The sequence below is a fragment of the Sinocyclocheilus rhinocerous genome, unplaced genomic scaffold (assembly GCF_001515625.1).
Source record: "Sinocyclocheilus rhinocerous isolate Xijiao unplaced genomic scaffold, SAMN03320098_v1.1 scaffold504, whole genome shotgun sequence".
Classification (NCBI taxonomy): domain Eukaryota; kingdom Metazoa; phylum Chordata; class Actinopteri; order Cypriniformes; family Cyprinidae; genus Sinocyclocheilus; species Sinocyclocheilus rhinocerous.
Window position 1 is genome coordinate 2,400,716 of NW_015645076.1, and position 17,011 is coordinate 2,417,726.

General features: G+C 36.6%; 1 protein-coding gene across 1 annotated transcript in view; it reads left to right on the forward strand.

Moving 5' to 3' along the window:
- Positions 1-7,215: 7,215 nt before the first annotated feature.
- The window catches only part of LOC107705515 (acid-sensing ion channel 4-like), a 41,307-nt gene continuing 31,511 nt past the window's right edge, over positions 7,216-17,011 (forward strand). Inside the window, exons 1-2 of the mRNA XM_016508822.1 lie at positions 7,216-7,258; positions 10,447-10,796. Of these exons, the coding sequence (XP_016364308.1) occupies positions 7,216-7,258; positions 10,447-10,796 (393 nt within the window). The remainder of the gene's footprint in view (positions 7,259-10,446; positions 10,797-17,011) is intronic.

Genomic DNA, 17,011 nt, shown 5'->3' on the forward strand with positions numbered 1-17,011 from the left:
TGGCAAATGAATAGAATGTGAGACTGTGAAAGTGTTTTTTAAAAGTTTATTTTCTAAAAGTGTACACATGTGCCATAGCTGAAACACCCAAATACATGCAAACAAAACAAGGTAAAACTGCAGAGATGTGTGCAGTGCATAGTTTTGAAGGAAATTCCTGCTTGTGGTGTAATTTCTGCAAAATGATATTATGTTACTTCTTTTGAAATGTCCGGTGAGAGGTACTAATTGTGTGTTCAATTTTATCCGAAACAGAACGTGAATCTGGCAATGATTTATTTTTTACACTGGTTGATGTATGTATCGTGGCAGTTTGGAAATTAATTGTCTGGTGACTTGCACTGGTCTATTGCGTTTGAAAATAACGTACCACCTACACTTAAACCCTACACTAACAAAACCAAATATGAGGTGAAACATATTTGCTGAAGCAACCATGCCATTTTAGCTTGTTTCTTCAAGTCTTTGAGGTTTTCGTGATGTTTCATTCATCACGCTCAGTATGGCAAGTGCTGCTTTGTACCAGGTGAGGTACTGAGCAAGTTTACTTCAACAGAGAAGACAAACGAATGGAGCTGGTTTTGTGATACAAATGTTAAAATGTATTAGTTGACCAATAATGCACCGTTTTGATGTAATATTCAAGAAATAGTCTTTATTAATCTATAATCTGCCCCGTAATCATAATTTTTTGTTAAAAGGAATAAAAGTTGTTAGTGTTTTACTGCCTCTAGTGTTAATTTCAACTAGAAACTGCAGTGAATTTTAAGTATAGGTGCGTTTTTTTAGGTATAGCTGCGTTTCAACAGTATTATTATTCATAGTTTCCCTGAAACTCAAACAACTTTTTTTGAATTTTATTTTATTCATCTAAGGCTACCCTTTACATTACAATAATTATGGACCTTTATTTAAATTATAGCTTAAAAGTGCATATTAGTATTATCAGATTTCTTCTTGTACTTTTAAGGTAGAATTAAAGAAAAGGAGCAAAAAATGTTCTAAAAGTGCACAGAGCAGAAATTATGCAGTGGACTCTGTGTGGTTGTTGTTATCTGTCTCAAAGGTCATTGGTTAGGTTAATTAAATTTTTTTACCACTTGGCTTGCATCAACATGATACACACCCTGCACTGCAAAAGGCCACTGCAAAATACCATTTCATCATCAACCTTGTCCAAAGTCAAGTATCCTCTCTATGCCTGTTGTGTCAACACAAATTAAGTTTGGAGTTACTATGCGCAGACTGAAAGAGAAGATGGAAAGATAGATGGAGAGGGGAATACATTTTAACTGACAGTACTCCCCAGGGAAAAGCTTCAGGCCAGCCCTGCACTGGCTTGTATAAATCAAAATGGTTTTGTGTGGCCAAATCATTTTACTCATCTTCTTCTGTAACCTAAAAGATGATGTGATGGTCCTCCCAAAGTGCAGAAAGATGCAGGCTACAGATGTGGTTGCAAAAAAAACAAAAAACTGACCTGTTTTGATGAGTGTGAGCAAACATTGCACAATATACAGTGGGTACGGAAAGTATTCAGACCCCCTTAAATTTTTCACTCTTTGTTATATTGCAGCCATTTGCTAAAATCATTTAAGTTAATTTTTTTTCCTCCCCATGGCATGTTCAGTCAACTGTTCTCCTGGGTTCCCTCTATCAGAGTATTGCTATTATCAAATGAATGTAGGCAGGAACATAAATTCTGGTTTCTAAAAATCTAAATTACAGAGTGAGAAAAGATTAACACTGATGAATACTAATTACAACCGCTATTGTTACAGAATCACAAACTAGATTTTTTTAACCTGTAAAACATGTCATTTTAGAAAATAAAACATCTAATCATATTCCAGAGTGCTCTCTCACTTTGACAGAAAAAGGCTAGAGCTAAATTGTCCACAAAGATTTTCCTAGTTAATATATTCATGTGTTTTCAGCACCTCTTTATTTTTTCCTGCATTGCGAGCATCAATAACGGCATTCATCTTCTCATTTAGACATGGTGCCTGAGGCAGTCCGATAAACAGAAATCATTTGCATAAATATGAAACACCTCAGTTTTGGAGTGGCATGGGGTGATCTAATGAACCCTCTTTCTCTTGTGTGAGGAATGAAGGAGATTGATTCCTAAATTAGACAGACAGGTTGTTTTCCATCGCTCTGACTGAGGCGGCGTATAGAATGTTTCTTAAGTGTCTGTAATATATGGACTTTGCCTGAGTAGAGTTGCATCTTTATCATTTATTTAATCTGAAAGCATTCCAAACTTGTGGTCAGGCTATAAAATGCCATCTAAATCAAACCTATTTTAAGATGCAATGTTAGTCTTTTTAACAAACAAATAGAGGCTGCAAAATATTAAAACACTGACACTTTCACTTACCTCAAGATTAATTAACTCCTCTTAATGATAAACATATTTGTTAAGTGCTCATATACTGTGGTTCCCTGATGTAGTATTCAGGGACACCAGCGTGCACTAGACATCCTTCAGCTCACTGCATCTGATGTCTTCGATCTCACGCCTAGACACCTGGAAATGAGCAGGGCACAGTTACAGATAACAGGTACATATAAAGCCAGAATTTCAGAAGTAGCTTTCCTCATAGCTGCTTTGTTGCACGTCTCAGGTGTGATTGATAGTAGCTGATTTTCTCTACCAAGAGACACGAGAATCTTCTTACCCTGGAATTGCACATTCCCTGATCAAAGTATAGGCCAAAGCCTGATTCATTTACTATGTGAGCTGTCTCGGTTGATCACAGTGATTACAATGCCCCCAAAATACCCAGATGATGCAAAAGGGAAATCAGGTTCTTTCTTACAGCAAAGACATCTGGTGTTTTCAGCACCTCTTTATTTTTTCCTGCATTGCGAGCATCAATAACGGCATTCATCTTCTCATTTAGACATGGTGCCTGAGGCAGTCCGATAAACAGAAATCATTTGCATAAATATGAAACACCTCAGTTTTGGAGTGGCATGGGGTGATCTAATGAACCCTCTTTCTCTTGTGTGAGGAATGAAGGAGATTGATTCCTAAATTAGACAGACAGGTTGTTTTCCATCGCTCTGACTGAGGCGGCGTATAGAATGTTTCTTAAGTGTCTGTAATATATGGACTTTGCCTGAGTAGAGTTGCATCTTTATCATTTATTTAATCTGAAAGCATTCCAAACTTGTGGTCAGGCTATAAAATGCCATCTAAATCAAACCTATTTTAAGATGCAATGTTAGTCTTTTTAACAAACAAATAGAGGCTGCAAAATATTAAAACACTGACACTTTCACTTACCTCAAGATTAATTAACTCCTCTTAATGATAAACATATTTGTTAAGTGCTCATATACTGTGGTTCCCTGATGTAGTATTCAGGGACACCAGCGTGCACTAGACATCCTTCAGCTCACTGCATCTGATGTCTTCGATCTCACGCCTAGACACCTGGAAATGAGCAGGGCACAGTTACAGATAACAGGTACATATAAAGCCAGAATTTCAGAAGTAGCTTTCCTCATAGCTGCTTTGTTGCACGTCTCAGGTGTGATTGATAGTAGCTGATTTTCTCTACCAAGAGACACGAGAATCTTCTTACCCTGGAATTGCACATTCCCTGATCAAAGTATAGGCCAAAGCCTGATTCATTTACTATGTGAGCTGTCTCGGTTGATCACAGTGATTACAATGCCCCCAAAATACCCAGATGATGCAAAAGGGAAATCAGGTTCTTTCTTACAGCAAAGACATCTGCGTAACTACACTAAAGCCTATTTATGTGTTTTCTAAATTATGTTTAATATATAGCGCTACAATTCATTCAAACACTCTGTATACAGCAGGACACATCATTCTGCTTTTCCCCACACTCTTTCATTCCTTTCAAAATCCACTCCTTTATTTCTTCTGCCAATCATTTCTTTCTTGTTGCTACTACCTTCTGAGTCATCTCGCAGTTCTTCATGGCGGAAGAAGCAAGGAACCAAAAAGAGAGCGACGACCGAGATCACTTGTCATTCAGATTATTGATAATGATAGGTTGTGGTTAAGATGGTTTCAAATATGCACCTCTTTAAAAAAAAGCGCTGGAAAAAAGTGTTCTGAATTTCTTTTTCCATTTTAATTGTAATTTTGGTTCAACACAAATCCATAAGGTTACAACACTGTTTATTAATTTTTTTGTTTTAATTCAGTAATTCTGTTAGAAAATGTTATTTGCGTTTGTAAATTAAGCATAATGTAACAAGTGACTCAAATAAATAGCCTCAATTTTATGTATCCCTGACATAATGTCTTTGATTTTACGTAAACTTGTGTCAAATCAATTATAAGTTTCTAGATAGCTAACTACTATAGTGGCATCGGTGGGAAGTACAAGAAGGAGGTGATCAGTCACTACACTGGCTTTTGTACAGTAATTGCTCATTTTTAGGGAAATTAAGAGGATTTCTGTCTTTACCTCAGTATCAGTAGTGAATGCTGTCTGAGTTCTGAAAATATATGTAGCGGGATCTTATCGCAGCGGGATCTTATGCGTTTGTGTTTGTGCAATGTTGATTTGTGTAAATGACCGAAATACATGAAGCCAATGGGAATGCGTCTCTATTGGCGTGTATCTTCACAGCACCCTGGGGGTGTTACTTCAAAAATTATTTTCACTATTATAAGCAAAGGCCCTATCATTTCGAATGCGACATGGAATGTAATAATGTAATGTGGCTTTAGTATGTGCACGTACACTGAAAAAAATGTTTCATTCATCCAATTAAAAAAAATTATGGTAATGATTCACATCTATATTTTTTAACTTGAGCCAATGAAAAATAAATAACTTACCCTTAGTTCATGCAGTCCCAACACAATTGGATTAAATAAACTTTTTATTATTATTATTTTAGAAAATGATGTCGATTTATGAACATGTGGCATAAGCCTGCATCAGAATTGTATTTCATGTAAACACCTAATTCACAATATGCACCATTACTGAACATTCATTCCCTTTCAGTCGGTCACGTTCGACGTCACGTATGTCGTCACGTATGTCGTTCATATCTGTGCATGTCCAAACAAAGGTAACTCTGGGTGATAGTAGTTACAGACAGTGTGAGAAGTCAAGCTGTTCAATAAACAAGAGTTTCATGATACACATTTTGCAATTCATTACACTCTTGTCTATTTTTGTTAAAGAAATGAGAATTAATGAGCTGTTTAAATTACTGCCCACAATCACTAAACTGTAGCATAATAAATGACAAGAGCATCTTCGTTATTTCCAGAAGAAATTAGCAGAAAATATAGAGAAGTGCAGGAAAAGAATATTGGCTTTTAGAGGGGTCATAAATTGAGAAATCAAAATTTCCCTGATCATTTGACAACAAGAGGTCAATTTAACTGAATTTAACTTTCAGAATTCAAAAATTTCTCAAAAAAGTAGCTTTTACAACTTGTTTTCTACGTCCGGGTTTTTATTACATAGAGATGAAAGCAATAAAAAAAAAAAACACTTTATAATCACTGGAGCTGTCAATCCCAAAGGGAGAGCTCACTGACTGCACTCATCCATTATAATCAATGATACAGTCTACACTGTTCAATTAATCTCTTATTTACATTGTGTTTGCTCTGTGTTAGTTATGATGAAAGCATTCCTGAGAGTGCAGAAATTGAGTTAGACCATAGTCAGGGTAGTGCCAAATGTAATTTTTGAGAGGAATGAAAATGAGGCTGTAAGGGATAGAAGTGCTTTCAGAACATACGAAATGTATATTTCTTGAAAAAAAAAAAATGCTATAGTCAACACTTTTCATGATTAGTTAATCTCGGCATCTGTATTAAAAGTTTTCAAAACAGTTCCACATGTAAAGATGTTACCCAAACATAGCATTTACATTGAAGGCTTAAAAAAGATGCTTCCCTTGTAACACTGTTCAAATCAAAGAGCTAAAATCAGGATAGAAAATGGCCTTTCATTTTCTAAATTATGTTTTTAATGTAAAAAATCTTTTTCTTGCTGGGACAGGAAGTACAGATGGAGGGACAAAAATCAAAGCACAGTCCAAATCTGATGTTCTCACTCTGTGTTGACCAAATATATTTGAGGACAACCATTCAGGGAGAGTCATCGCAGAGTAAATCATGTGTGAGAGGCATTTAAAACTTCTTCTCTGTCAGTCGGAGTGGCTTAGAGTGGCTGGTGCGTGGAAAGAAGAAGTGGGGCGCTATCAGAGCAGTGCGAAGGAGAAGTGAAGCAGCACTTACTTTCACTTTAAATCTTTCTCAAGCTGAGTGTGTGTATGATTACGTGTTTGTTGGGGGAGGAGGCGTGGATCACTGTCAGTGTTGCTTCCTTGGGGGAGATTAATAATTTATGAGATGGTTGGTGAGACTCAAAGATTCGCCCTGTGTGTCAAGACTTCGTTACATGTCTTTGCGTGTTTGTATGCCGCAGCGCAACACATAACATTCTCCCCACAGCGAGAATAAATGATGGGCCACTTCTCTTTTGCTCTCAGATCTCTTCATAAATATAAAATGGACTTTTTGTCTTCAGGTCTGTCACCACTGAAGCTTGAGAACATCTTGAGTGTGTTAGACAGGCTACTACTCAAACTTTTTTCAAAGAACAAGTCGACAAGTGTAGTTCTAATGTTCAGACTAAACAAAATTGGGACGAGGCCCAAATGTCCTCAAAAATTCAGCCTCAAGACCCACCTCAGTGTTTTTCTTTGAATGAAATGCTGTCAGACTAAATCACTTTATGCTTCACAGGACCAATACTGTTCAAAACTCCGAGCTGCTTTTGAAAGGCCAGTCATCAGAAAGCAGACCCTGGTGGCCTCCGATTTTTTAATGCTTTCTCTGTTGAGATGGATGCATTTGTTCAAATGGAAAAGTCAGGTAGGCAGTTTTGTTGTAGAACAGAACTGAATATAATACATATTAGTTTACGCAAAGCATTTCTTTAGATGATGGATGAAGAGTCAACGTTGCTTGAAAGCACTTTTCTAAGCACAGTGTTATATTTCACTACGTACGTAGAAAGCATCCTCATGGTGCTCAACTATTTATTGCTCCTTTTTTCCCTCTCTCATACTTGTCATTTCTGTTTTTGTGGGGCATATTTGAGTTTAAAAGACTTTGTGTTTAATGTATTGATGATTATTGCATTTATTTTTGTGTTATGCATATCTAATGTACTTCAGAAACTGCTCATGATGAAGACTTTTTCCAAAGGGATTAAGTGTGTGCAGCTGAGTGGTACGTGCGTGTGTGCTTGTGTTTGTTTGTGTGTGATCACACTACTCCTTAATCACTTGTTCTCGCATCTATCTAATCAATTGTCTGTCAGTCTCTTTTTTCCGGCAGGGAGGGACATTGATCTTCAGGAGTCGCCTCACACTCGTTACAATGTTCTCCGTCTTCATTAACACCACCATTAGTCTCACATTGTTACTCTCTAACACAACAACACAAACAATACTTTGGCAACAACACGCATGGGGAGATTGGAATAGACTATGGTATGCAACTTGGGAAGAATGAATCACATGTGCATGCACAAACAAAAATACAGACATACATAAAAACAGATTAAACACAGTCAGTATATCATTTCATTTGATACATATATTCATATTTATTCATCTAGCAGATGCTTTTATGCAAAGTAACTTACAAATGAGGAATATCACAAGTAATTTGTCATGAGAAGCAAAAATATTTATAGTATGCAATAGAGTGCTGCAGCCGTGACATCAAAACCCAGAAGACTTATTCACCATGGGTTCCCTTGGGGTTTTTCAATTTTAAGTAAAACAAGGTCTGTGGTAAACATAACTTGATGATACTTGGACGATTTGCTCTACAATGTAAATTACACACACGCATACTGAAAACACAAATTTTGAAGCAGTTATGTATATTTTTTAAAAACATAGGCTTATGTTTGTAATAAGTAACTACATTAGAACATTTGGGATGTGAGTGTGTGCATTTTACATTGTACAAATTGTCCAGTTATCGTCAAGTTATGTTTACTCTTACTATATGTTTACTGGGTTTTGATGACTGCAGCACTCTATGCCAAGTATAAACTAGTAGAAATTCATTTGTACACAAGATAGAGCCAAATGTAACCAAATTGACAGGATTTTTAAACCTAAAAAATGTAAACCTCATTATCAACTGGGGAAAAAAAGAGAACATAGAAAAGGAATGACCTAAAATAAAGAAATATTTAACATTCTGCACTTTTTCAGGGTAATCTCATTAGTAATTTTAGGCATTCATATGTAAAGTGTGTGTTCTAACTCACATAAATTTTCAGACATTTGCCTAGACACTGAGAAATACCAAACTGATATATTAACAACATCTAAAACACATTTTACGTATGAACAACTTCAGAGACATACAAATGTTTGCAACTCATTTTATGTTGATTGAATATTAAATTCATTGAATTAATAGGTCAAAAACATGTGTATAATATTATATATTGACTAAAATGATAGTCTTCCTATTCTTTTAAATTAAAAATTGGGTTTAGATTTAAGTCTTAAAAATTGTTTTAACATGTACCTTTACATATTTATTTACATAATTATAATAGATATATTATAATAAAGGATTTTTTAAACATTTCTAAAACTGTTAAGCATTTTATGCTTTCAATACATCCATACTGAGTATATACAGAATTGTATGTGTAAATGGTATGTACAAATACCCTAGTGAAAAAAATATACTAAAATGTATTTGAAGTAGGTTTATTTTGTGCTAAGTGTACTACAAATACATTTACATATTTATGTGCTTAATAAAAATACCCTGCAATTTTACTTTTGGTATACTAAACTGGTATACTTAAAGTCCGCTAAATTGGAACAACTAATTTTGTACTTAATAAAAATGTATTTTAAATACATTTATTTTGTGCTATAAGTATACTACAAATACATTTACATATTTATGTGCTTAAGAAAAATGCCCTGCAATTTTACTGTTGGTATACTAAACTGGTATACTTAAAGTCAGCTAAATTGGAACAACTAATTTTGTACTTAAAGGGTTAGTTCACCCAAAAAAAATTGGGAAACGTTTTACTCACCCCCGATCCTAGGTGTATATGACTTTCTTCTTTCAGACGAATCCAGTCGGAGTTATATTAAAAATTGTCTTTGATCTTTCAAGCTCTATCATTGCAGTCAGCGGGTGTTGCAGTGCTTCAGTCCAAAAGAAGTTAAATAAAAACCGCCCATGCATAAAAAAAGTGTCTCACACGGCTCCGGGGGCTTTACAAATCCTCGTTTTGTACTTCTAATTCTTGACCGTTGTTTTATTTTGATTTCTCCGCTGCGTTTCCGCGTGCATCACTTCTGAGCGGCGCATGCGCAAAGCTGACCTCATACGTCATTCTGCTTCAACGGAACTGCTTCCGTTTGAGACGGAGCCGTGTGAGACACTTTTTTTTATGCGTGGGTGCTTTTTATTTAACTTCTTTTGGACTGAAGCAATGCAACACCCACTGACCGCAATGATAGAGCTTGAAAGATCAAAGACAATTTTTATTATAACTCTGACTGGATTCATCTGAAAGAAGAAAGTCATATACACCTAGGATGCCTCGGGGGTGAGTAAAACGCAGCCTAATTAAAATTTTTGGGTGAACTAACCCTTTAATACACTTTAATTGTGCGGAAGTAGCGCTAAGGTCCAACTAAAGATATACTTAAGTATACTATATTTTATTGTGCTGAAGTGGAACTATTGCAAGCATACTTCAGGCACACTTTAAATAACAGAGATCATACAATCCTTATTAATAGTGATATTAAAACACATTTTAAGAATAATATTAATAAATGTGCGTTGTGCAATAAAGAAATATTTCAAATAAAGTTCAATAAATAAGTTAATGGATTTGAAGTATAGAAATAAATGTATTTTAAATAAAAAATTTTTTAATGTATTTTAAATAAACCATACCATATCATCAAACAAATTTTTGTCATTCACCATGTGGACTTCTTTGTATAAAAGGTCAGGTGTTCTTACTTCCTCACAAGTTGTTCTTTTGAACATTCTCAAATCATGCTGGAAAGCATGGATCAAGTCAACGTTTATTCATATAATGCTTTTCACAATCCATGTTTTTCAAAGGAGCCCTATTTGTGCAACAAACTTGTAGAGTGTGCTGTCTTTAAACCATGAAGGACGTACCAAATGTGATGCATTTTCTCTAGCGGACTCTTGCACCCCACTTTACCTACAGGTCACATTCACACCTGCTGAGTAAAAGTAAGATAAAACAAGAGCAAAGAGTGGTAGAAAGAGAGTGTCGTGGTGGAGACAGTGAGTGACCGCTGTAAGTGGATGTAACAACCTGCTGCTGTGAGAGAAATAAAAGCTCTAGTGTGGGCTGGGACGGCTCTTCTCCACTGAAGGGGAAATAACCCCTGCCTTCTCTGCTCATGTGAGCACGGCGACTTATCTAGAGCGACCCCACCTCGCAGCTATGAGGAAAGAAACCCGCCGTGAGCTCACCTTCCCAGCCATTACCCTCTGTAACGTCAACCGATTTCGCTTCTCAGCCCTCACCGATGCGGACATCTACCACTTGGCTAACCTCACCGGCCTGCCGCCCAAGAGCCGTAAAGGACACCGGCCAAGTGAGCTCCAGTACCCATCCCCTGACATGTTAGACATTTTCCAGAGGACTGGCCACCAGCTGGAAGACATGCTGAAGAGTTGCAACTTCAGCGGGCAGAACTGCTCGAGTGAAGACTTCAGCGTGGTGAGTAGCACAGGCTATGATTGTGAAGGGATTAAGTTTATTTGTGTGGCTTGAAAATCTTCTCTTTGCATGCCTCTCTTTGTTTGGTGACTCTGAGCAAAATTTTATAATGCCTCCTTCAGTCTTTTCTCTATGAGAGACAGCTAACAGCTAAATGATTTGTTTGGAATGAGGAAATGAAGTCCCATCCATCTGTGTCTAACCTCCATGCTGGGACAACAGACAGTTGAACGATGCAGTTATTTGCCATCTTAATTCAAGATCTGCCATATTTCTCTCTCCCCGCTTTCTACGTCCCTTTCTTTTCCTGTTACGTCACAGTCTGTCCCATCTGATGCTGAGTCTTATTTTGGCCAGAGAATAGATGAAAAATTCAGGAGAGGGACAAGTGACATGATTCCTGCATTAGCCCAATCAGCCTTGAGGAGACATGCGCTCAACTCTTCAAAGAAAGTTCCTTTCCTTACGTTGACATTTTTTTACTTGTCACAATGGTGTAGTTCTCTTTAGTTTTGCTGTTGTTGTTGTAATTTCAGTCAGTAATTTCCTTTTAGGGCTCTAACAGTCTAAACAGGATTAGATGAGAGATATCCTTGATATATAGACCATGAGACTTCTGTCAAGGATATCAGCTCTCTCTAGAATTCGAGCCCTCCTCATATAACTAACTTACTCTTTTTCTCTTCTCTGCTACCTCCTTCACTCTTTTTAGTCTTGGTTTCTTATGCAGAGTTTTGAAATATAATCATTTACTATGTGATTTCATGGGATTCAGTAGCAAAGGCTTAGGCTAGTGATTTACTGTATTATCCTGTTCACAAATTTGTTTGCCAGTATGTATACATTTTCATTGTGCCCCATGACCCTGGAATTACCAGAATTTCTAGTTTCTCTTTTCATATGGATATGCGCATCCAAATTGCTGCAGTTTTGTGCATATTGCTGACAGTCTATTTGTCAGTGATTGACATCGTAACCTGCCCTTATGAAAGTATTTTCCAATGTGCATTTAGGAGAGCTATAGTCAAGAGACGTCCTATTCTACAGATCTACAGTATTTTAAATCAGCTTGTGTTTAGCAAAACCTTTGGAAATAGAAATCTTAAAGTAATCTTAATGTTGTATTTTAATTGTTATATTATTTAAGAGATTTGCATTATTATTAATTTTATTATTGTCACAAGGATAATGGAAAAAAAGATTTTTAGCAAACGTCAGAATGTGAGAAAGGTGCTGTCCATTTGTATGTCTTTGGCTTGATTTACTCATTTAGATACATCAAAACAATTGCATTGGTCGACAGACTTACATTTGCACATTGGGATTTAACCCCTATATTATGTTGCAATTGTGAAAACTGCTGCCAGTTGCTGTGTTATTCAATTACCAAAGCCAAATTTTACTCACATTTGGTGCTTGTTAGTTAGTTTTCAGTGTTGTGTTTGTTCTGTTGACATTCTATTTAGTTTCATGCTCTTAAGAAGTCACTAGCAGCTGTGATCTCTCTGATGTCTTCAGATCTTGAAACGTCGTTATTAGGCTTTTTTGTTGCTCAGTTATGATTTCCTGTTTTGTCAACAGGTCATGTAGTAGTGCCGGAGCACATTTAATACAGTACCTGTGAGGTTAACACATCATAGTTTTGACATAAAGCCCTTGTTATGTTCTGACATTGCAGCAGGATGTCATGGTCTTAAAGTCTGCAGAATTTGAGGTTGCTTGATGCAATAATACATCTGTAGACATCTCAATGCACAGATATGAAATAGTGCTAATATACTATTTGTTATTTAAAAATTAGGGCATTCTGTCAAGATAAATTTTAGTGTCTGTAGATTAGTACTTTAAAACTGAAAGTTCCATGTGAGATGAGACTGAACATAAAAATATTCTGTGTCGTCAATACAATAAATTGCTTAGATTGTTGTGCCATATTGGAATGAGCTATGACAGCCTATCTATTTTCAAATTTACCTGCCTGTGAAAATTTACAGTGACTGATGGCTTTAATACGGTATTGGATTAGTTTTTTTTCCCCTGTCAAATCGGACAGTTCTTGTCAAGAATAATGCTTTTGTCAAAAGTCTGTTCTGCGTTATGGTAAACCACAGTCACATTGTCACGGTGCGTGCGGGGAGATGAAGCGAGGACTCAAGTGCAGGAGGAATGGTTATTTATTTTGATAATAATAAAATGAAACAAACACTCAAACCACCCCGAGGGGGAAAAACAGACAGGCAGGCCTAAAGCTGCACCACATGCAGACACAAAACACACACAATGAGAAATGACGGATCAGCACAGGATGACAGACACAAGGAGAATAAATGGGAACCAAACGAGGAGGCTAACGAGGGAGACACAGGTGGAGCAACTTAAACTATAACGAGGTAACAAGATGGGAGGGGCAAGACAATAGACAGGAGAGAGCACATGGCAACAGACAAACACAACACAAGCCATGTGCTCACAGAACACAGTCATCTGGTGGCCCTCCTGGGCACACCCGCTGAAGACTGTGACACACATCTGACGATAACCAGAAGTGCCAAATGTAAGCCTGTTTTGGCATAAACTATTGTTATCTGGTAGTTTTTTTATCTTTTAATTTACTGGATGATCTAGTGCTGAATAAATGTGCATTCATTCAATTTCCTCCATCTAAAGCTTTTTTAAATCAATATTCAGTAGATATGTGAGATAGACCTCTCTACATGCCGATGTGAGATAGACCTCTCTACATGCCAAACGCTCTCTACATTACAAGTCGATCTATCTGTTCTCCTTCGGAGATCGTAATGGCCCTTTTTATGGCTCTTACACAAAAATTGTGCCCGTCTAGTTGTCCATCTCTTTGAATAAACCGATTAAAGAGCCTTTAAAATCTTTTTTTTTTTTCAGTACCAAAAATAGACTGCTGTAAAGGCTTAAGGGCAACAAACCGTGTGTGAACTCTTTGTTGACACTCTCATTGACCAATAAAAGAGTGTGTGTAATCAAACCTTATGCAATCCACCGGACACTTCTAAAGAATTACCATCATGTTATTTAGAATCAATGAACACCTATGTCAGTTTAAACAGGATTAATATTTGCCACTTAAAGCAAAACAAGTAATGTTCAAGGACATTTAATAATAATGACAATAGGCATAATAATAATGCAATATAAACAATATAAAATTATATTACAATATATAGATGTAAATATATTGTCAGATATTTTTCAATATATAATGTAATATATTAATATAATATATTATTCTGTATATTTTCAAAATACATTAAATAAATGAACACATGGATGTCAGTATATAAGGAAGTATAGTTTCTTTGCATAACACCATGTCTATACACCGCGCTGCAACAGCTTGAGGCCATGGCCGTAACAAGGGTTTGAAAATCAGTGAGGTCTAGGGTGGGGTTAAGAATTGTGCTATCCACCTTTTTCTCATAAGAGCGGCCGTGGCCATTTGTACATATTATGGGACTGGCTTCCGGTGTCATTGCTTCCAGCTCTTAGCTGTACAAAACAGCTTGTTTTGCTGCTTGATATTGCAAACTCATGTGCTTTACCATATTATCTTAATGTATTAACTTAACACACTGGTTTGTAGTGCAAACAGTTTTATTGTTTACTGCACTTTGTTATTCTTCTCGTTATTTCCCTACCGTGGCTAATGAACCGGAAGTCTCGCACATTCACAGAAAACGGCTTACTTCCGTGTTTAAAAATAAGGTGGATAATAACCCCTACAAATACAACTCATTATATATTTTCTCTGTTTTGGAGGGATGAACAATATTAAATTATACCATATTTATTGCATCAAAATTTGTTAATAGCCTACTTTACTATAGGTTAGGGGTGGATATTTTTATCAGTTGTTTATTATCCATGCAACAATACATATTACTGTTTTCATTAATAACTCATGCTATATTGATGATAACTTTGTCTAATGCTCTTATTAATGTTTTTAGCATGACTTTGTGAAAATTTAACTACTAACGTTATACTGAATGAAATAGCATAGACTTCTTCATGGCTAATAGTATGATCAAACCGTGTGATCATTTAGCCTACATATCGACTGTTTGCGAATATATTCTCAAGCATAAAATAACGTTTTGCCTATATTTCATACTTTTAGAATTAATCGTCTAACGTTAGAGAAGCAAATCACAAGGTAACACGTTTATAATGTAAATTATTTATATACAGCTTTTCGATTACAGAATAAAGTTTATATTTTATATACTGTTGCAATAAAATATCGGCTAGTGGACGCAAGTCGTTCACAGTAAGTTAATACTTGCAGCGTTTCAAATAGAATATAACGTTTAAATTTCATTCACTATTACAATCAAATAAGAAATCAAGTCACATGTTTCCAAAGTAATTCTACGAGAAAATAACAGCGAAAACAATGAGGAAACAACATTAAGTTATTACATACATCAAATGAGACATCAGCTAGTCTCTGACGAAAATGTACCATGTTTTTACTATAGTAAATATAGTTTAATGATAGCGTTTGTAATTAAACCATAGTAGCCACAAATTTAAACAGTTACATCACAGCATAATAACATTAAAGACCGATATGCAGATGTTTTCACAGGACTAGACTGTATTGAAGGAGAACAACACATCAAGATCAAATCAGATGCTCAGCCTGCCATACATGCACCTAGAAGAGTTCCAGTAGCCCTCAGGAACAAAGTCATGGAAGAACTGGAGCAGATGGAAAAAGTGGGTGTCATTGAAAGAGTAGTGGAGCCCAGAGCTTGGGTCAACAGTATGGGTCACTATATGGAAACCAGAAAAGAAAAAAGTCAGGATATGCATGGACCCAAAAGATTTGAATGCTGCAATTGAAAGAGAGCATTACCCGATGACAACAATTGAGGAGGTGGTGACAAGAATGACTGGTCCAACTTCATCGAAGTGGAAAAGGTGAAAAACATCAAAAGCACAACCATCATTAACATCTGCAAGCAGCAATTCGCTAGATACGGTATACCTGAAGTGATGATAACGGATAATGGCCCAGCTTATGCATCCACTGATTTTATTCTTTTCAGCCGGTCATATGGATTCAAACACGTTACATCATCACCAAGGTACCCACAAAGTAACGGCAAAGCAGAAAAGGCTGTCCAGGTGGTTAAGTCACTATTCAAAAAGGCAAAGGCAGACAGACAAGACCCATACATCATGCTCCTAGACTACCGAAACACACCCCTGGAAAACCTCCCATCTCCGGCGCAAGTGTTAATGTAGGACTCAGAAACAGCTACCCACTACACAAGCACTGCTTACGCCGCAATGTATGACTGGCATACACAGACAACTCAAAAGCAACCAGCTCAAAACAAAATGGTACTATGACAGAGGTGCCAGACCCGTGCCAGATCTTAAGCCTGGTGATTACGTGCGCGTACAGGAGAATGCACAGTGGAAGCCAGCAAAGGTGGTTGAAGTATGTGAAGCACCACGCTCTTACATTGTGGAAAAAGTAATGGACAACAACTCAGACGGAATAGAAGACATCTCATTCAGACAAGAGAACAACAACGAAAAAGCATCACCCATGATTCAGAACAAGAGTGCATTACCCAATTGCCACCAACAGGAGAAGAGGGAAGTAATGAACTGGATGCACAGTCCAGGGCAGTTACAGAGCCCAGTGTCAATGTCCAGTCCAATACAACAGAGCCCAGTGTCAATGTTCAGTCCAATACGACAGAGCCCAGCATCACAGAAGCAAGATATCCCAAAAGAGTTCATAAATCACCTATGAGGTTAGACTTATGAACTGCAGCGACGCGGGAAGTAGGGGTGCTGAGGGGGCTGCAGCACCCCCTGTTTTCACATGGTTGCAAATGCAACGCCAAGTTTGTTCATTTAAATTTATTCAGTTTTAGCATTTAATAATTTATTTGTAATGATCTCTGAAATGTAAATTGTAAGTGGGCTATAATAAACCCATGTTTATCTTTATAAACATGATTAATTTAACTTGTGATGTTTTCTATATGTGATGATTAGCCTAATCCTCATGAACACGTGACGCTAGCGCATGGTTTCAGACATGAACTGTACAGAATGCGAACAAGATTAACTTTAATACTTTAAAAAAGTATTAAAAACTTTAAAAAGGAGATAATGGCGCAAAAGCGAATATCAGATTTTTTTAAATGCCCATCCCA